The sequence below is a fragment of the Cricetulus griseus genome, chromosome 6 (genome assembly GCF_003668045.3).
Source record: "Cricetulus griseus strain 17A/GY chromosome 6, alternate assembly CriGri-PICRH-1.0, whole genome shotgun sequence".
NCBI classification, from domain to species: domain Eukaryota; kingdom Metazoa; phylum Chordata; class Mammalia; order Rodentia; family Cricetidae; genus Cricetulus; species Cricetulus griseus.
In genome coordinates, this window is record NC_048599.1 from 57367561 (window position 1) to 57390048 (window position 22488).

At 44.9% G+C, this 22488-nt stretch overlaps 1 protein-coding gene across 1 annotated transcript; it reads left to right on the forward strand.

Moving 5' to 3' along the window:
• The first annotated feature begins 1180 nt into the window (after nucleotides 1–1180).
• On the forward strand, nucleotides 1181–19742 carry Tgm5 (transglutaminase 5). Its single transcript, XM_027422086.2, is given in 9 exon segments — nucleotides 1181–1348; nucleotides 2322–2328; nucleotides 14476–14614; nucleotides 15292–15395; nucleotides 15499–15738; nucleotides 16401–16751; nucleotides 17210–17370; nucleotides 19186–19319; nucleotides 19467–19742. Coding segments are annotated over 9 exon segments (1458 nt in total). The 3' UTR covers nucleotides 19621–19742.
• Nucleotides 19743–22488: the final 2746 nt, after the last annotated feature.

Sequence of the window (22488 nt, forward strand, 5' to 3'; positions counted from 1 at the left end):
TGATTCGTCAGTCCAGAATCCCAGAGTTGTGAGTTTCAAGGCAGTTTGGTACTCTCCCTTCAATATGCTGCCAATGATAAGTTGGGTCATTAAGTGTGATAGGAAAGGAAACATGGCTTTATTAAGAACATCTTAGAGGCCCCAGGATTGTGGCGATGGAAGGGGGAGAGGCAGAAATAGATTTTCCAATGAGGAAAACTCATTGGGGGGAAAAATTCAGTAGCAACATTCACTTCAAATGAACGATGAGGTATTTGGTTTGTAGGATATATGTGCCAAGTGAGTTGTGATTCCATAGTTTTGAAACCATGCACCTTCCTGGGAGGCTGTTCATGGCTGTTTTGATCGACAACTACCTTGCAAACAGGTTGTATTCTACAGGCACACTCTACTGGGGAGCTGAGTGTTATAGCTTATATATTTGTCCACACACACTGAGTATATGATGCCTCCTTTCTCTTCGTACCCTGCAGTTTGAGGAGAATATCATAGACATCTGCTTGGAGCTGCTAGAGAAGAGTCTGAACTTCCAGATTGACCCATCCACAGACTGTGCCCTGCGGGGAAGCCCCGTCTACACCAGCAGAGTTGTGTGTGCCATGGTGAGGTCCCTGGTGTGTCCTGCCCAGGGAGGAAGGAAGCTGTGTAAGGGGACCCCCACCTTCTTATAGCTGTTCCCTGTGATAGGAGAATGAGGAGTCAAGAGGCAGGGACTGCCTGAGAACAAAACCATTTTAAATGAGACTGACAGTACATTGTGGGAAATGAGTTATCTCAACTAACACCTCAAGTAGCTGGTGTGGACCATTGCCTCTATTAATTCAAATTACATGATTTTTGGGGAAAAGCCAAATATCACTGAGTTTGAGAATGATCTCATTACTTCTAGATTTCCTTGGTTTGGATGTGTTTTTACTCTTCTCAGAGCCAAGCTCCTGCTTCACAGGAGATTGAAATGGAATACTGAATTGATACAAACCTAAGTCAGAATAGCTGACCTCCTACCCTTGACTCTCCCCAGCAGGTCTGGAAGGTCCCAGATAAAATGAGGTCAAAGGTCCCCTCTGCATCTCAGGCTGGTGGTCCTTCCCATCAGCACCCCCTCCACATCACATCCTGTGGAGGGAATAGGTGTTTCTAACACTTCTTCTATATATGGCTTCTCTTTAGATAAACAGCAATGATGACAACGGGGTGCTCAATGGCAACTGGAGTGAAAATTATTTCGACGGTGCCAACCCTGCAGAGTGGACTGGCAGTGTGGCCATCCTAAAACAGTGGCATGCCACCGGCTGCCAACCAGTGCGATATGGGCAATGCTGGGTCTTTGCTGCTGTCATGTGCACAGGTAGGAGATGACACAGGCCCCAGGGGACACTAGAGCAACTGTGTAAGAGCTCTTGGATCCATTTTTGTCTCAGTCTCACAGTTCACACCAAGGAACATTTGGAAGGCAGCTGTTTCCTGCAAAGAGATCTCATCACCAACCTCACCAATTTGGGCTTATAGCAGACAGTGGTTTTGAAGAAAAGAACACATACATCAAGACAGAGCACCCTATACTCTGAGCACCCTATACAGCCTAACAGAATATCCCCACAAGAATAAGAATGGTCCAGGTCCAAGAGAGACTTGAGATGAAATACTAAACGATTAACTAGAACAAAACAGATTGGGCCATTTCTGGCTTAATGAAGATAATGTACAAAGAAGGAAAATAAGCATCCGACCTTTAGGGCTATAGCAGCAAGGCAACCCAAGTAGAGTGACCTTGATTTTGGTGTTGCCACAGGCTCAGAGGGAATTAGGGGTCTAACTTGGGACAGGAAGTTAGGGAATGGGGAAGAAATAGAATATCAATTTTAGATAGGAGCTAGTGAGCACATCAATCACAGCAGAAGAGAGCCTAAAAGAATAAATGTGAACAAGGAAGATAGAAGGGTATTGGTTTGTGTGTGGCAAGGGGGCAAAGTAGAAATAGATAGGGAGGAAATTTTAAAAGAAGTAACATCTGGGCTTGGTGGTGATTTCACACGTCTTGAGACAGAGGCAGGCAGATTTCTGTGAGTTCGAGGCCATCCTGGTCTATAAAGCAAGTTCCAGGTCAGCAGCCAGGGCTGTTATACAAAGAAACCCTGTCTCAAAAAGACAGACAGAGAGAGATTAGGAGAAGGAGGAGGAAGAGGAGGAGGGGGAGGAGGGGGAGGAGAAGAGGAGAAGAAGAAGAAGAAGAAGAAGAAGAAGAAGAAGAAGAAGAAGAAGAAGAGGAAGAGGAAGAGGAAGAGGAAGAGGAAGAGGAAGAGGAAGAAGAGAAAAGAAAGGTTGGGGGTTGGAGGTGGTGAGGTGAGGTGAGGCCTCCCCTTACCCAGGGCCACTCTCCTCCTCTTGATCCCCACCCTCACTCTGCCCACTCTCAGCCTCTTGTTATGCATGTCGATGTCCCTGAGTTGGTCTCAATCAGTTAGTCATCATTCCTGCCAGCCAGAGAGACAGGCCAAGTCTGGCTTTCACTCACAGGACTCTAGTAGGATATAGGAATGCCAGAGCTGCTAGTAACTTGGTGATTATTGAAAGTTTAGGCCTTCTGTGTAGAAATTCCCTGTGACAGCCATGTATGCTGGGCCAGACCCCAGACAGAATGTGAAAGCCAGGGAGGCTGATGAATTTGGCACCAAGCTTCAGTCTAAGGGCACGAGGAGCTCTCTGTCAACACTGACAGAGTGTGACAGCGTCTTTAGTGTGGGCTGCTACTGCCACCCTTACTTAGTGCCCTGCCTCTTTTTCTGCTGCAGATACTGATCTTGAGTTGGGTGCTTTGATGGCCCAGTGATAAGACATAAATAATTCAACAGCTTTGATGGCAAAAGATGAGGTGATCAGGGTGACGTGGGGGGTTCTGAATCACCCAGGAAGCAGATGCAAGACTGCTGGGCAGAAAACTGGGCTGGATGACTTAAAACTCCAGTCCCAGAACTTAGGATGAGGCAGGAGGATCACTGGGCATTCAGGTTCAGCCTGGGCTGTAGAAGGAGTTTTAGGCCAGCCTGGACTACAGGCAGAGTGAGCGCCTCCCCCCAAGGTGGAAGGGCAGAATGGATCTTGTGTAAGATAAAGGAGGAAACTTCCAGTGTGGAAAAACTGAGTTTGTGTGCAGAGGGAGAGAGCTGGGTTTGGGAGTGGCTGTCTGGAATAGGTGATGAAACAGGTAGAGACAGTGGATGGAGTTATGCAATGGCAGCAGGGCAATTAAAATGTTTATGAGAATCATGGCCCTTCAGTGACCTTGCAAACAAAGAGGCAATGATCAAATGTGGCCCACTTCAGTTATAGCTCAATCAGCTGTTCCTGAAAGGGACACCATGTCATATGTTGGTAAATATCCAATCTGAACAGCCTATCTATTCATCCAACAATACATAGTGGAATCCTCTGTGCTAGGTGCCATGTTCTACCTATTCTTGGATACAAAGATGGAAAAGACCCAGCCACTTTGGTTCCTCACCAAAGTGAAAGATATAGGTTTAGCCAAAGTAATGATGCCAACATAACTGCCACTCACATAAACAATTTTCTCATTATTATTCCATGGCTGTTGTAGTGATAATGGGCATTTCCTTTGTGCCAGGAACTATGTTAAAACCTTGGCAAAGGGAGGTAAAAGAAAAGCATGAGAACTCTGGAAGCAGACTCCTTGGGGTTTCTGTGGTCCCTTTCTCCATAGAGATTATAGTCCAAGACCCCCCAAAAGGTGCCTGAAACTCTGCTAGTACCAAAGCCTGCCTATATATACTGTGTGTTTTCTTATAAATATTTACCTATGGTAAAGTTTAGTTTATTAATTAGGCACAAAAAATTGGTAACAATAACTAAAATAACTCAAGTTAGTTAGAACATTATACTATAATAAAATTGCCAGCCCTATTACTCTTGAACTTTGGGCAATTATCAAATAAAATGTGGGCTACTTGAGCCTAGCACTACAATAGCACAGCAGGTGATCTGATGACCTAGAAGTGACTAACAGGCAGGTAGTGTATACAGCATGGACACTCTGGACAGAGAGATGATTCATGCTGTGGGCAGGACAGCACATGATTCCATCATGTTCTCAAAACAATACAGATTTAAATCCAAAGAAATATTTATTTATGCAATTACATTCTGACTGCAAATAACTTAAACCACAGAAATTAAAATAAATATTATTGAATATATATTCAAATATATATACATACATATAATTGAAGCACGAGTGTAAATACTAGCACTGCTATCAACTACCTGAGTAACCTCAGGCAAGTCACTTGTGTCTCAGTTTCCTCAGATATGTGGTGAGGAAATTAGTGGTAGCTGAGGCCAAGCTTATTTTCTGTATATGCTATTTTAGAAATTAATGAATAAGACATTCTCTAAGAAATTATGCAAATTATCACATGAGAGCCCCAGAGAGGCTTTTTTCTTCATCCATTGCCCCTATTCCTTGCACATTGACTGGTGCTATTTATTTTATTTAATTTTTTATTTGTGTTTATTTAATGTGTGAAGTATGTGATGTACTTAACAATATTCACTGTCTTTACCTCTCCTATCCTTCCTTCCTGCTGTCCCCTTCCTCTTCCTAAATAGTCACCCTTCTGTTTTCCCATTGTGTGTGTGCCTGTGTGTGTGTGTGCTCCCACATGTGAGTGTCTGTGTTAAGCTCCACATATAAGACAAAGCACACAGTATTTGTCTTTCTGGGGCCAGTTTATTTCCAATTCTTTCCATTTGCCCCAAAATGCTGATTTTCTTATCTGCCAAGAGTTGCTGAAAGGACTGTGTAGTTCACTCATGAACAGTGACTGGCTAGAGCGAGTGTTCGGTATCTTAGAGGTGTCTTGGTTGATCCCCCAAATGACTTACAATTTTTTTCATCTTCTCCATCTGCCAAATGAAATGGAATGCTCAAGTTTGACTCACCCTCCAGTCTGCTGGCACGGTAGGCCCATGATCTAACTCCAGGCTGTCTGCCCAGGAGCACGGCTAGCAGCTGCCGTTTGCCCAGCACCCTTTCAATGTTTCCAATCCTCCCCACCAGCAGTGAAGTAGATATCATTACAGCTTGTGACCATGTGACCCGTGAATGATTCAGAAATACTTCCTTTTGTTTTGTTTGAGATGGGTCCTTTATGTAGCACTGGCTGTCTTGGAATTTGTTACGTACACAGGACTGGCCTCAAATTCAAGGAGATATGCCTGTCTCAAGTGCTGCTGAGATTAAAGCTGTGCACTAAAAATTCATTCTTAAACTGGGGGTGTAGCTTCCTGACAGAATCTTAGGTTAGCATGTTTGAAGCCCTAGCTTGATTGACAGTACAACCACACAAGAATGCACTCTCCCCTCTACAGCCCTCTGGCCCAAGGTTGTCCTTTTTACTGTCAAACATAATGACTTTAATTACCAGTAGAAAAATTACAAAAGGAGGCTTTGTTTTCATCAAAGGTATGCATACATCATCAAGTTTTCTTTGGCATCCATTTGTAGGTAGTTCCTTGGTAATTAAAGAGAAATTCCTGAGAAGAAAAAATTCCTGGCCCTTACTTCTGAGCCCAGGGCCAGCATCCAGAGAGCTCTAGGGCATTGGACTCTTCCTCTATAGGCCTCTATTCTAGAAAAGATTAGAACCCTCAGCCTTTGAGTGGAGTCTGTGTAGTAGCCTGGATGCCTTGCACTATAGTAGGGTACCAGAAGGGACTGTGGGGTTGGTTCTGCTGTCTGAAAACGCTCCCCAGAATCCAGGTGATTATGTGGTTTTATACTATGCCTGCTAGTGGGTAGACGTGTTTTATTTTGTGCTGTTATTGCTGTTTTTGAGGCTCACTGTGTAGCCCAGGCATTCCTTGAACTCCTCCTTCTCCATCAGCCTCCCAAGTGCTAGGATTATTTACATATATGCCACCGTGCTTAACTTCAGCAGGCTTTCTTGCTGAGGTGATGATGAAATGTTCCAGAACTAAAGAGCTTAGATTGTTGCACAATTTGTCCAAATAGCACAAACTAGTGAACTGTACGTTTGACAAAGGTGAACTGTAGGATGTGAGTTATACCTTAAGTATAAGTATAAATGAGTTTTACCTTAAGAAAGCTGCTTGAGAAAAATCCAAGCATCCTGGAAATAGCCCTGCCCTGCTTTTTTCCATACCCATATGAGTTTGGGGTGGGCAGGGCAGCAGAGGCATGGGCAGAAAGGCACTAAAATGGAACTGGTCTGTGGAGCTTATTCCTTCCTATAAAAAAAAAAAAAAAAAAAAAAAAAAAAAAAAAAAAAAAAAAAAAGGAGCCCTAAGCCTTGGGAGCCTTCTTGGGAAGACAAGGCAGGGCTGATGTGAGAGATGTGGGCTGGGCCCTCCTCTCTCCAACCACAGCAATTCCACTTGTATGTCTTTAATTGATTGGATTCTACCTTGAGAAGACTTGCAACAGTGTCTTCTATTTAAAGCTTTTTGAACCCCTCCAAGCTCAGTGCTTTTTAAGATGTGTTCTAACTTAACTGTATATGGATCTCTACAAAGTATCTCATCATAATTTCGATACAACTCTTGTTCCCGTTCTTTCCACTGAGTCTCCATGAAGGAGCCTTATCCAAGGGCCTGATGCTTTATTTTCCCCAACTGTTCTTTGGATCTCAGTCCAAACTTGCACAATGCCCTGGCTGGAACACTTATCTGCCGTTACTTTCCATTGGTTTACGAGCATGGACGTTGTATGGAATGTTCCCTCATAGGATAGTTGGTTTACAGATAACACCTATTTGGAAAGAAGCCTGGCACATAGCTTTACACAAGCATCAGCTGTCTTAATTGGGATACTGATTTCAGCTTCCTTCTTGGACTTCAGTGGTTTGGCTGGGTCTTGTTTAAAGAACTCTCCATCCATCTCCAGACTCCTGTTCCATATCCTGTCCATCATGCTCCCGCCTTGTTTTCCTCCTCTCTTTCTCGAAATATTTAAGGTTGCAAGTGACCACATTCCTTACTTTACAGTACTATCATAATTGGTCTGCTTCCACCCTGAAAGCCACCAGTTACTTTTCTCCTCTTATCCAACAACTCACTTTCATGGAGAACCCACCCACAAAACACTTTCATTTGTTTGACATGTAGCACTGTAGTGGAAAATGTTCTCACAAAAAATATGTTATTTTTGATGTGCATTTTCTCTTAAAAATGTTAAGATTTTATTTTATGTGTATGAATATTTCGCTTGCATGTGAGCTTGTGCACTGTGTGCAAGCCCCGTGGCACAGAAATCAAAAGGGTGTCAGATTCCTAGGAACTGCAGTTACGATGGTTGTGAGCCACCATGCGGGTTCTGTGAACTGACCCCAGATGCTCTGCAAGAGCAGCAAGAGTTCTTAACCACTGAGCTGTCTTTCCAGCCCCCTATCCAGGTACAACTTTTATTCAGTATGGTTTTTGTGTCATGTGGTGTATTTTTCTTTAGAAATGCTAGTGAGCCTAGTCTTCTATTTCTGTTTCCCTTCATGGTGTTCATGTTTTCTCTATATTCTCTTGAACATATTTTATAATATTTTAAACTGGTTTTTTAGATCCTTAGCTGTTAATTCCACCATTTATTGTTTCTGGGTCTGTCTCTATTGATCAATATTCTTCCTGGTGATAGGCTGTATCTTTCTTTCTGCTTGCTTCATTTTTTAATATATTTTTATTTAAATCAGAAACGATCCTGTTTTATATATCAACTCCAGTTCCCTCTCTGTTCGATCCTCCCATGCTCCCCACCAGCCCCCATCCCATCCCTCTTCTGCTCCATAGAAAGGATGAGGACTTCCATGGGGATCATCAAAGTCTGTTACATCATTTGGGGCAGGGCCTAGGCCCTCCCCCACGTGTCTAGACTGAGAGCGTATTCCTTTATGGGGAATGGGCTCCCAATGTCCATTCATACATTGGGGATAAATACTGTTCCACTACCAGAGGTCCCATAGACTTCCCAGGTCTCCTGACACCCACGTTCAGAGGGCCTGTTCTGTCCGATGCTGGCTTCTGAGCTGTCAGTCTGGGGTCCATGAGCTCCCCCTTGTTCAGCTGTTTTTGTAGGTTTCCCCAGCCTGGTCTTGACCCCTTTGCTCATCCCTCTCTACAACTGGATTCCAGAAATTTGGCTCAGTGCTTTTGCTTCATTTTTGAATGGACCCTGGTCACTGGACTATATTGTTGAACTGAGTGTTGTTTATCCATTAAGGGTTTTTGCTGTGGTACACCAATAAGGTTTTTCATATCAATTTTAGCCTTTGGAGGTTTGCTTTCAGCTTTGTTTTGATGGGTCCAGAACAGTCGTTACGTCTGTTTTAGCTTGTGCTTCTAGGTCATGACTCTTCTGATTATGCTCCTGAATGCTCCATTCTGTCACTTCATCTAGCCTTCTGGAACTTTGTTCTCATACTGAAGGGACTCCTCAGTAGAGCCTGAAAAAGCTCTCTTCAGCTCTGTCCCTCTTCTGTCATATGCTACCCACAAGTTCTAGCTGCCTTTGCTTCTCTGAACTGCCATCTCATCCCTTGAACTCTGTGAGGCTGCTCAGGTTTCTCCTTCCTGTCCTTCGGCCTGGAAGGTACTTGTAGGATGTGTCTCAGTTGGGATGGAATGCTATTTTTTTCATGATTGAGTTAAACAGTTGCATCCAGAGGCGGAAGACTGAAAAAGTTGGGTATCGTCATCACATCCACCAAGGGACCATGTCACCAGTGCTGTTTATCATTGTTGATGTTGAGCTTGATACATGGCCAAGGTGGTTTGCCCTTTGCTGCTATGAGGTGGCAGAGATAGGGATACTTTTTTATTTTTTTACAATTTGTTTGCACAAACCAGAATCTAAATTGGAACTATGCGTTAGGCCTGGTTATAGTGTCCTTTCTGTCTCATTTAATCTAGAAAAGATTTGTCTTTGAGTGTGTGGCCTTTGGAAGGCCCTGGGTCACTGTCCTATAGTACTCTACTTTTGTATTCACTTGAGGGCTTCACTATACTGTCAGTCTTCTTGGGCCTCTGTTTCTTGCTTGGTCATCAGAAGTTAGATGTAAAGAAGTAAAGTGTCAAATTAATCATTTTGACTAGGGGTTGTTCCTTTTCTGGTGCTGGGCATCAAATCTAGAGCATGCTAAGCAGGTGTTCTACCTGAGCTACAGCCATGGGGTAAAAAAAGGCAGGTCCTTCGAAAGCAGACTTCTGATACTCCACACTCAAGGAGCCAGAGTTTCTGTCCTCTCAATATTGGTCTAGACAATTGACTTCTGTGAAAACAGTGGGGGCAGACACCATGAAGGTGTCTCTTTTACTATTTAAGATTTCCCCCAAGGAACCACGTGGAGTAGACTTAGCCCCACGGGAACTACTCAATACCATCCTTTTACATGGGCTACCATTTCTGCCTAATACATAATCTGAATTATATAGGTCCCATACTCTGGTCTCGGCCTCTTAGAAGGAGATGCCCTTGAGTTCATGCTCTGTTTTCCCATAGTGCTCACCTGTTTTTCTTGAATAGCAGATGGATCTCAATGACCACAATTTAGTTGAAATTGCCCATCTTTCTATCGAAAAATAAAAGTGGGGGATGGAGAGATGGCTCAGGGTTTAAGAGCATTTGCTGCTCTTGCAGAGTTTGATTCTCAGCCCCACATGTCGAACCATAATCATCTGTAACTCTGGTTCCAGGGAATCCAGAGTATTCTTCTGACCCCCTCAGGTACCAGGCACACACATGATGCACATACATACATACATACATACATACAAGTAAACAACGATACACATAAAATTTTTAAAAATTAAGTTCTTAAATTTGAAAAAGAATATTTGGGAAGCTGGACAGATGGTGCCACAGTTAACAATGCTTCCTGTATACCCCGGAGAATTAGAGCATGCTTCTCAATGCCCACATTAGAACCCAGATGAGTCCTGTACAACCTGAAACCCCCGATTTGAGCCAGATTAAGAAAGGAAGGTCACAGAAAATGTGATTCCAGGGTTCAGGGAGAGACCCTGACTCAAAATAGGCAGAGAGTGGTAGAAGAGGACACCTGATACCATTGCTAGCCTCCACGCATGTGTACAGGCATGTATATGCCACCACATGTACACATGAACACATACATACATACACACATATACCCCACACACACAAATAAGTAAACAAGAAAATAAAAAAAAATAGTCATTTGGTAGGGCGTGGCTCTAATGCAAGACTAGAAGTCTGTAGCATTAGCATAAAAAATAGATTACATGCCTGTACATGTAACAGATACCAGGAAGAGTTAAGCACACTACAGTCTGGGTTACTCAAGAGGCTAACACAGGAGGCTCACCTGAGCCCAATAGTTGGCAGCCAGTCAGACCACAGGCTCTGTGACAACAAAGCTAACAATGAAACAAACAAAAACCCCAAACAAAGCAAGAGTAACAAAAAGTTACCCCAAATTCAAGTATAAGTAAGGAAATAAATATTATATTCTTCTATTACCATTGTCTGTGGAAGAGAATAGTTGAGTGATGACCATATGATAGTGTTATCTAAAAGGCCAAAGCTATGCAATCATTGTGGTTATGAAGGACAGTTGAGAGGAATTGTTGAGGGTACTATTTTTATCATATGGAAACTGAAAGCATCCAGACAGAAATGAAAAGGTGACAGATGACAGAATATTTAAATGTAATCACTGACTGCATAGAAGCTTTGATCAGAGCTCTCGGTAGCAGGCTTGGAGTGTGCTGTAATATACTTTGCCATTGCCTGAGTATGCAGGCATGTGTGTGTATGCACACAAAATGCCCACATGGGTCTCTCTTCTATGATATTCAAATCCCACAAATTTGTCACTGAAAGAATCGCCCAAATGTCATGTCAGATTGTGAGCTGCCAGAACTGATAGTATATAGACAACCTTGTTCACAAGCTGAAGACAATTTGTTTAACAGAAAGTGAATGAACATGTTGTGTTCCCTTCACTGTGCTAGGAATGAAGAAATACAAGTGAAGTAGCTGATGGAAGCCTCACTTTGAGGTTATTTGTAATCTGGCCAACAAGATAAGATAGACATGGTAAATTACAGAGCGCTTAATCCAGTGCTAAAACGTGTAGGTGATTGAAATTATTACATTGACAGCATAAGTAGGAGGCTAATATGACCTAGAGCAGTCAGAAAAACTTCAAAGACAAAGGTGTACTGAGATCACAGGTGGCTGGGATGCCCAGTGAAGCGGCAAGGGCGGAACTTGTAGTTAGAGCAAGGAATTGACTAGGAAAACACGAGCCCAAGTCCTGGCCCGACTCCTCTCCCTTGTGGCTTCACCTCTCCAAGCTTCAGGTGCATCATCTTGTGTTTCATGCTCTGTATAAGCAACCCTTCTTACCAGCATGGTGGCTTCCATTTATAATCCCAGCACCCAGGAGACTGAGGCAAGAGGATAGCTAGAGGCGTAAGGTCAGCCTTGGCTATAAAGTGAGACTGCCTCAAAAAACAACTTCCCTCCCCCCCCCCAAAAAAAGGAGGCAGGGCTGTAGCTTAGTGGTAGAGCACTTGCCTAGTATGGGCAAAGCCCCAGGTTCAACCCCTAACACCACAGGAACAAGAGAAGTCCTTGCCCAGGGCTCCTGATTTGAATCTTGTGCCTATATGGAGACCTCGCTATCACTAAACACATTAGGCTGTTTTTAAGCCTTCCCCATATACCTGTTTAGTAAGGCGCAGCATCTTCACTGTTGGTGTTGGCCATGAGGTCAAGCACAGTGTAAGCATCACCTCATTCAATCCTCTCCGGAACCATATACTTGTCTCGGTTTTAAAGGTGAAACACCTTATGTTTAGGGAGGTGAGGTCACACGGCAAGGAGATGAAAGACAGGCCCTGTCTATAGCTCAGCAGCAGAGCACTTGTCCAGCATGGGTGAAGCCCTGAGCTCAGTCCCTAGCACTACAACAAGAGGAGGAGGACAACCCTGGATTTGTCTCTGGCACCACTAGATTTGGTGACAGATACCTGCAAACCCAGCCTAAAGAGACTAAACTAAAATCTGTAGGCAATGAAAGATCCAGACTGAAAGTGTGAAGCTTTCTAAGACGACAGCAGCATGTGTAGTAACCCTTTACTCAGGGGGGGAAGAGGACAAGGGAGAGAGAGGAGGGGGAGAAACTATTCTTGCCCCTCTCTGTCTTCATTCTGTCCCACTGCCATAACCTAGCCTCCTTCTCAGTCCTCTCCCAGGACATGAAAAGTTCAAGCAAGTTTGGTGCCCAGGGTATACACATAGCCATTATGACAGTGTGTGTTGAAGTCAGAAATCATTAGAGTGGGCATCATCCATCCATCCATCCATCCAACCATGCAGCAACCTATCTGCACGTTAGGCCTTGCCCTGTATTGTTAATGGCTGTGCAATGGTAAAGATGAGTAGCATAATCTTTGCCCCTAGGAAGCCAGACTCATAACCCAATCATTACAAACCATGTGTTAGGGTAAGAAAGGGCCCATCAGGTCACAGCCATCAGGAGTTGACACCAGCACTGACACTTTGAGTGGCCTTTGCTAGACTCATCAGAGTGGGAAAGGGCGGAGGCTGCTTTTTGCTCTCTGCCTGCTGCCCTGCCTTGGCACGCTCTCTTGCTGCTATGAGTGGCATCCGCCTTCCTGACCACACTTTTAGCATAATGTGCCCACACAGTGCTCCATTCTTGCCACGTTTCTATCTCATGTTTCCTGAGGGTGTCCTGTGTAACCCCCACACTCTGCCCACTGTTGCCCTAGTTTATTTTGGCTGTGTTCAGATATGCCAGTCAAGAGAGAATTCCCTTTGGCCTTCTCTCCTCCCCAAACGAGATCACATCCAGGGGTGCCCCCTTCCCTCACCTAGAGAGCATGTGTCAAGCTACTAAGAAGGAGCTTCGCCAAGACTGCTAGCTTAGACCTGTAATCTCAGCTACTTGTGAAGCAGGATGATCACAAGTTCAAGGCTTGCCTGGGCTACAGAGTTCAAGGTCAACTTGAGTAACTTAACAAGATTTAAAACAGAAGAAGTCTGACGGTAGCTCAGTGATAAAGAACTTGCCTAGCATGTACAAGACCCTGAGTTCAGTCCCAGGCACCACAAAACCTAATAAGGAAGGTTGGGCTTAGTGGTACATATCCATAAACTCAAGGCTAGCCTGGGCTATGTCTAAAGAAAGAAAACCTAAAGTAAAATCTATTTAAAAGTTAAATATCCAAACTTTACAGTTGTTTGTTTTTTTCGCTCAGTCATTTGGCCTCTTGGAGTCAGTCCTAAGGAATAAGAAGGGATTGATCTGCAAAGATATCCTTTACCATTATTTATTATAGGAAAAATACTGGAAGTCCACCACATTTCTAAGAATAAGCATGACTAGAAATATGATATAAAAAATACAGAAAATAACATGGGAAGATGTGTGGGATATGTAGAACATTGATTGCTTGATCTGTGAGTATGCTACTATGGGAGGACTTGGCACTGAGCATAAGCTTGGCAATGAAACCACAGCTTGAGTGACAGACCTGTGTCTTGCTAGCTGTGTGACTTCAGGTCAAGGTAGCTCATCGTTCTTAGCCTCCATCATCAGAATGGAAATAATAATAGCCGATACTACCCAGAGCTCTCTTGAGAACAGTAAGGCAAGACAGGCAGCCCAGAGCCTTGCTGCTGGTTACCAGCAATTATTATTAGTCTTGAGCTAGAGAGGTCAGTACCGCTGGGCACCAGGGGACAGGCATCCTCAGAGTAATTGGTGGTGAGCTGGGATGAGGGTTCACCCAATTGAAAGAGCACAGAATGTGGTTGCAGCAGAAAAGGAGCAAAAAGAAGTTAGCTGCCCAAGGAAAGGGACACCCCTGGGAATAAAGACAATATTCTACCTCTTTCCAGGATTTTTTTTTTACCAGGTACACACTCACTTTTTCTAAGCTTGTATTGCATAGTTGTTCTCCTTTTCCTAGAGAGGTTTCTGACATAATATTGCCAAGAGTAAAAGGGAATCCAAGACGCAGAAACCTCTGCCTGACAATCCGATGGTCTCAGCAATAATCCTAATGACAGGATGAAACAGAATCCCAGGCTTTTGTTTGAAGATGGGGTACTTGAGGCTAGGACAGAAGTGAGGCTGAGTCAGGTCTCTGAGTCTTGCCAATAGAGAGGTGTGCCTGCTCCGCCCTGTTGGCATAAACAGCAGCTTTGACAACTTGTTAGACTCTCTCATCACTGCAGCAAAGTCTGCCAGGTCAGCCTAACCTAACCTTTGCAACAGTCATCCCATGAGCTCAGGACATGGGAAGAGAGATGGAGTGTCCCAAACAGCCCCTGTCTGGTCCTGCAGATTCCAAATGGATGTTTTCACTAGATCCAGGAAGCCCACTGGATGGTTTCAGGATCTACAGCATCCTGGTGGTTTCTCTGTCTTCCTGCAGTGATGAGGTGCCTGGGGATCCCCACCCGTGTGATCACCAACTTTGACTCCGGCCATGACACAGATGGGAACCTGATCATAGATGAGTATTACGACAACACAGGCAGGATTTTGGAGAATATGAAGAAGGACACTGTCTGGTGAGAGACAGCCAATCAGTCTATTTCTTGAACCACAGATCTGAGCCAAAACCACAAACAGGAAGTAGGGCAGGATTGTGCCCATAGCCTTTAACTCCACATCCTCCTGCTTCCTATCCTGGGGCAGAGAGACAGAAGAACAGAAAACAGACATGGGTTTAGAATCCTCACAACATCAAAGCTATTGTACTGGGGTTGAAGTACCACTTTGTTACCTTCTTCTTCTAATAGCCTAAGGGTCTGTCCACAGAGGGCTGACATCTCACTTTTGGACATGGCAAAGACTAGGGCTGCCTGTGTGGGACACACACACACATGGACACATGGACACAGACACAGACACACAGAGAGACAGACGGACAGACAGACGGACAGACAGAGACAGAGGAAAGGAGCCATGAGGCCCCCTTTGAGAGAGCCTGAAGGAATTTTAACTTGAGTAAACTGGAAGCCTTCACTCTGTCCACATAGTCTGCAGAGGGATTCTCTTTTCTGCAGACAGATAGAGGCTCACAGGAGGAAGACCTCTCACTCCTCCCAAAAGATGCTTAAGGCCTGTGAGTCTGTCTTTCTGTAGCCAGTTAACTTGCTTATCCTTGTTGGTCTAGAATGGAATCAAGCAGGATATCCCCTGTCTTAGGTGTGCTTAACATTGACTGCCCTGGCTTCTTTCTCAGGAATTATCATGTGTGGAATGAGTGCTGGATGGCACGCAAGGACCTCCCTCCTGGATATGGAGGTTGGCAGGTGCTGGATGCTACACCCCAGGAAACCAGCAATGGTGAGGCTCTCTAGAGAGAAATCAGGACCCACTCCCACAGACCAGCCCCTGTCTTGTCCACCACATACTAACCACCAGAGCTTTCCTCCCCATTTCTCTTTAGGTCTCTACTGCTGTGGCCCTGCTTCTGTCAAAGCCATCAAAGAGGGAGAAGTGGATCTAAACTATGACACATGCTTTGCGTTTTCCATGGTGAATGCTGACTGCGTGTCCTGGCTTGTCTATGGAGGGAAGGAGCAGAAACTTCACCGGGACACAGCTACTGTTGGGAATTTTATCAGTACTAAGAGCATCCAGAGTGATGAGCGGGATGATATCACAGAGAGCTACAAGTATGAAGAAGGTATAGCCGAGTAACTTTCCTGAGATCCCAAGTTCAGGGTACCATCCCCTGCCATAGCCCAGGGAGTCAGAGGGCATGTGGAGGGAGGTCTCTGGACCGAAGGACATGAAGTGATAGTGGGAAGGGGAAGTAAGGCAGTGAGGGTGTTCATATCTACTGGACAGTCATTTATAGACATCCTGACATCAGATATGAGTTCTCCCAGCTCCCCTCAAAATTCAGCCTTCAACTGAAGATGGCAGTCAACGTAGTAAACTCTCTTCTATTGGTTGATTTCATTTAGTTAATTGTATTTTGGTTGAGTGTTTAGGAGACAGGCCAGATCACCAGCCGGCACTCACACTTATTAAGGCCAGTGTTCACCCTCATACTCATCCATGGGGCCAGCAGGACCTGAGGGTGATGCTGAGGTAACAGTCCTGTCAGGTGCTTCTTATCCAAGCCAGCAAGGCCAAAGGAGAGACCATGTTATCCGGTGTAGATGAACTCCTGGAGCAGATGCCTGCTAGATTAACTTCTAGGAAGTCAAGCAAAGATATCTATCTAGTCCTGAGGACTAGAATCAGGGGTCTTCACTGCCAGGTCATTGATACAGCCCCTGTACATTTTGAAGCCAGGGTCAGCACAGCCATGTTGATATTGTATCCTATCTATCCTTCCAGGCTCCCTTCAAGAGAGACAGGTGTTTCTAAAGGCTCTACAGAAGCTAAAGTCTGTAAGGTCTCAAGGGTCCCACCAAGGAGACTTGAATCCCTTCAGCTCCATGCCACCAAGGAGCCTGGATACACCTTCCCTTCGACCCAGTGATGTTGTCCAGGTCTCTCTGAAGTTTGAGCTGCTTGACCCACCCAATATGGGCCAAGACATAAACTTTGTCCTGTTGGCTGTCAACTTGTCACCTCAGTTCAAGGATCTCAAACTCAATTTGAGTGCCCAGTCTCTGTTGCATGATGGCAGCCCCCTGGCCCCATTCTGGCAGGATGTAGCATTCATCACACTGTTCCCTCAAGAAGGTACATGCATAGTTCTCCTTAAGCCCTTCCCTCTTCCCTCCTCCTTTTCTACTTCTCTCTCCCTCCTTCCTTCCTCCTGCTGGACCCTGAGGAAAACAGCCCAGTTATTGGTAAAAACCTGTGCTTTGGAGTTATCTAGACTTTGGACCTAGGAATGATTCTGGAAACCTATGTTGCTTTTATTGTTTTGTTTGTTTGTATTTCGAGACAGGGTTTTTCTGTGTAGACCAGGTTGGCCTCAAACTCTCAGAGATCCACCTGACTCTGCCTCCCGAGTGCTAGGATTAAAGGTATGCACCACTACCCAGTTTGTATTGCCTTTCTTAACTGCAGTTTTCCCATCTGAAAGGTTAGTTTCTGCTTCATCAAAACATGGTGAACATTGGCTCCCTCTTTTCCATAGAAGGCCCAGCTGGCTTTCTCAGCCATTCTCACTTCTTCTTGTCTTCTCTCCCTAGAAAAGACCTACCCTTGCAAAATCCTCTACTCCCAGTACAGCCAGTATCTGTCAACAGACAAGCTAATCCGCATCAGTGCCCTGGGTGAAGAGAAGAACAGTTCTGAGAAAATCCTGGTGAACAAGATCATCACCCTGACTTTCCCAGGCATCGTGATTAATGTAGGCAAAAATGGACCCTTAAAAATGGTCTTGGGGCCCTGAGCTCTGAATGGGAGGCAGCCAGGCACATTCAGGAGGACATTCCTTCTTTGCTTATTCTAGTACCCCCAGAAGGGAGCAGCTTATTGAGAGGTCTTCATCTCCTGGTACTATTAGAGTGTGTGTGTGTGTGTGTGTGTGTGTGTGTGTGTGTGTGTGTGTGTGTGTGTAGTTAGGGTTTCTGTTGCTGTGAAGAGACACCATGACCATGGCAGCACTTAAAAGGATAACACTTAATTGGGTGGCTTACAGTTCAGAGGTTCAGTCCATTATCATCATGATAGGACATGGTAGCATTCAGGCAGACATGGTGCTGGAGAGGTAGCTGAGAGTTCTATATCCTGTGAAGGCAACAGGAAGTGGTCTGTCTCACTGGGTGTGGCTTAAGTATATATGAGACCTCAAAGTCTGCCTCCACAGTGACACATTTCCTCCAACAAGGCCACACCTACTCCAACAAAGCCATACTTGCCACTCCCTATGAGCTTATGGGGGCCAATTACATTCAAACTATTACAGTGTGGACCCTTAAGCTCAGGCCACAGACTCGGTGGTCCTTCTTGAGATGCTTCCTGTGTTGGCCTTGCAGGGGCAAACATGAGGAACAGTCCAGATGACAGTGGCTAGTGGAGGGAAGTGTCCACCTCAAGACCAGATCAGGTTTGATTTGCCATTTTCTGAGCAAACACCCTGGGCCTCTGCTTCTTGAAGTGTTGAAAGAGGAGAATAGACGACAGGGCCTCTGAAGTTCTGTGGCCTTTCTGAGGAGGAAGTGTTTAAGGTTCTTTCTTTGCAGTGCTGTCTCCAGGGTCTAACCCATCTCCTGGATCCCCACCAAGTAAGGCCCTCTTGATAGCACTTCAAAGTCTTGAGTAGACTTAAACAGCGCCTTAGCAAAGGAGCAATACATTATGAGAGAAGTGAGAAGAGATGGGAATGGCCTTGAGTTTCTAGGTGTAGCAAATTATGAGAAGACAAATAGATAGGAACCCAAGGGAGGCAAGGGTCTGGGAGAAACTGTGTCATGTAGATTCCTCAGTGCCCTCTCCAGGCTGATGAGGGACTCTTCTAGAGTGCTTCTGTTGCTGTAATAAAATACTGGCCAAAACCAACCTGGGGAGGAAAGGGTATTTTGATCATTGAGGGCACTCAGGGAAGGAACTCACATAGAATCAGGAACCAAGAAGGGTTGCTGCTTGCTGGCTTGCCTCCCATGGCTTGCTCATCTTGCTTTCTTCATCACTAGAAGTCCAATGCGCTATCCATCATCTTGCTTTCTTATACAACCAGGAACACCTACCTAGGGGTGGTACCTCTCACAGTGAGCTAAGAACTCCCATATCAGCCAAGAAGATGCCACCACAGACTTGCCACTGGCCAATATGACAAAAGCAACTCCTCAATTCAGATAACTCAACTCCTCTTCCCAGATAACTCTAGCTTATATCAAGTTGACAAAACAAAACAAAACAAAACAAACAAACAACCAGCACAGGACCAGTGTCTCAGTGATGACCTTCCAGGTAAAAGGAAGGGAAAGGGAAACACCTTTGTAAATGTATGCCTTTAGGTTAAGTGGATGGAGACCAAAGAGTATTTCTTGGTCTGTTTCTTCTTATTGCTTCAACTCAAAGTAATCCTGAGGTCAAAGTGGCATATTTCAGGATGCTATATTCTGACACCCTACAAAACAAAACAGCATGGGGCACTAACATTCAGTGAACTAGGCATGATAATGAATCTCTTGCTTCTTTCCCGTCCTGGGTCTCTGTTTAGGTTCTAGGAGCAGCCTTTGTGAATCAGCCACTCACTGTCCAGGTGGTCTTTTCAAACCCACTCTCAGAGCCAGTTGAGGACTGTGTGCTGACCTTGGAAGGAAGTGGCCTCTTTAAGAAGCAGCAGAGAGTTCTGTAAGTGTGAGGAACACCCAGGCTTCCCTGCCATTGTATCCTGCCTTCAGCATTATCAGGCCCCTAGGCGGACTCAGGACATTGGAGAGCAGAGTGCAGGAAGCAAGGAGGAAAGGGTTTTCTGACATTCTCCATTCTCTGTTGCAGCATTGGAGTCCTCAAACCCCATCACAAAGCCAGCATCACTCTGAAGACTGTCCCTTTCAAGAGTGGCCAAAGGCAGATCCAAGCTAATCTGAGGAGCAATAAGTTTAAAGACATCAAGGGTTACAGGAATGTGTACGTTGACATTGGCTTATAAACAGGGCTGGAGAGGTGGCTCAGCAGTTGAGACCATGGGTTGCTTTTGTAAAGGACTTGGGTTAGATTTCCCAGCCCATTACCATCTGTAACCCTACTTCCAGGGGATCCAATCAACACGCATGTGGGGAAAAAGCATTCATACACATACGGTAAAAATAAATAAATCTAAAAATTTTTTAAAGAAAAATAAACTCTGAGATACGCTGGTCCTGAAGATTTTAAACTAAAGGCTTTACAGACTCTGACATCAGCAGGTGATGGAGATGCTGGAGATAGCTAGGTACTGGTCTGTTACAAACTTGCCAGGACCCTTCAGTACCCAGGGATTCTATGGCATCCACACAGAAGTGTGATTTGCCAGAGAGGTCAAGGGAAGACAGGCTTTAGCAGCTCACTGCTGCTTTGTTGTTGTGATGACTAAACAGTATCAATAAACTTCATTCCTTGCTCTCATCTCCTTCACCTCGAGTAATCATCACTTTCTCTTCAGAGCTCCCACTGCCCTTCAGTTGCTAGGAGCTTCCTGTTGTTTCAATGTCTGAGCCCATTCATTCATTCAAGAAATATTTATTGAGTGTCCAGTGTACAACAAATACCAGTCTGAGTGTAAGAAATGAGACAGGAAATAAAGCAAAGGCCCTGGCATTGTGGAGCCTACATTCCAGTGGGAACATGGAAGACAGACACCAAACATCTCAAAAGGGGCCTATCACAATCCAGGTCGAAGAGCAAAAATCCCCAAGGTGTCTTTATATGCTGTGTTCTGTCTCTGTTTCTTGGCAAAAAGAGTGAAAAAAAAAAAATCCCAGGATATCTGTTGCCCTGGCCCTCCCTTAAATATGCTCCCCCATGTGACATTGAAGCCATTCTTCCATTCACACAGTTTTAGCATCTCCACTCAATGCCACCAATGCATTTGTGTCCTCGGAAGCCTGCTGTTGGCTGGCAGTCAGGAAGTAAAAGCCAAATGAATAATACATTGTGGTAGATATTTGGTGGGGAATGAAACAGTCTCAGAGTTTTCTGCCTGTTGCAGTTTATGCTTACGGTCACTCAAACCCTGACCTGTCTGTGCTACTGAACACAAAACAGCTTTGTACTGCTTTCCCAGGAGATGGCCAAAGACAGGCTCCAATGCTCCTGCCCTCCAGGCACCAGCGACTGTGATGTCCTAGTAAATGTACAGACATTAGATAAAGAAGTTAACGACTTCCATTACACGCAAACAAAAGGGTCAATGTCGTTAATCAGAGGAAGAGAAGGGGTGTGGCGGGCATTACCTAGTAAGCTGACTGTCCTGTGGGAGAGTCATCTGAGAACATGGTGGCACAGCTGGAAGTAACCTACAATTATTTTGCCCTATAATTACTACATGACAACAACAAGAAACCATTTAAGGAAAACACCACGGAGAGGCACATCTTGCAGAGCCGGTGACCTCTGAAGTACTTAGGAGGTTTTAGTTGCCACATCCCCAAACTTGTTCATGGGTCCTGTTGTTAACACCACATTACTCAACTCACTCAACAAATGGTTCCTGAGTTTCTTCTAGGCACAAGGCCTTAAGGCAGACTGGCAGTGAGTATATAAGAAGGACCAGAGCCAGCACTCAAGGAGTTCAAGCAGAGGCATTTGGAGAATCTAAACTACATGACAGATTTTAAAAGACTTAATTACTTATGAATTAATTTTTACATTTCGTGTGTGTGTATGTGTGTGTGTGTGTGTGTGTGTGTGTGTGTGTGTGTGCAAGCATGCAGGTCATCAGGCTTAGCCGCAAGTGCCCTTACCTGCTGAGTCCTCTCACCTACCAAGGAGATTCTTAAGAAAGAATAGTGAGAACCTTTATTGAGGTAACCAGAGTGTTTTGGAGCACAAAGAGGGTGAATCAGTTCAGTTTGAACTGTGGATTAAGGAAAGCTTCCAGGAGGAAGTAACACTTATTAGGAACTAAAATACTAGTAAATGTGCAGACATTCAATAAAGAAGTTAACAACTTCCATTACACGTAAACAAAAGGGCCAATGTCATTAATCAGGGGGAGACAACGGGTGTGGTGGGCATTACCTAGTAATCTGACTCAGGATTGGAAAGCAATGAAGTTGAGTGAAACATCCAGAACTGCAAATTATTTGGGTGGTTAGAGGTCAGAGTAGGACGGAGCAAGTAGAAGCAAAAACATGAGGCAAGTGAGGTGATGAAGCTCTTTCTAAGGAATGGGGTCACTATTGTCAGCTTGTTCCTTCTCCGTCCTTGAGCCCAGTCCCTGCCTGCTGTGTCAGGGCTCAGAGCAGATGCTATTTTGCAGCACTGAGTGGACTCCATTGAACCAACAAGCACTACGGCTGAGTTCTCTACCCTGGTCAGCTGTAGTAGTTTGAGTCGCCACCAGAGTTGTCCATGCGAGTCAAGGACTTCTCTCACCACAAAGGCTGTTTTTTCATTGGTTCATTTAACGCTTATTGAGTATCTATGTGTCAAATGTTCTAGACCTGGGAATAAAGCACTGAGGAAAGCAAATGAGATCCTCCCCACACATCCCTAGCTGCTCAGTCCTCTATTCCCAAGGGAACTCAACACCATGTACTTCTTCCAACGCCCAGTGTAGCTTCAGGTGTGAAGGGATTGTGAGGAATTTCTTGTGCTGGGGTGTGTGACTCTGTGCTGGTGGCCCCCTCAGCTGAGATAGTCTGTGCTGGAGAGTGTGGCTGTGCTGGTAGCCCCCCTCAGCTGAGATAGTCTGTGCTGGAGTGTGTGGCTGTGCTGGTGGCTCCCTTAGCTGAGATACTCTGTGCTGGAGTGCATGGCTCTCTCTGTGTTGCTGGCCCCCCTCAGCTGAGATACTCTGTGCTGGAGTGTGTGGCTC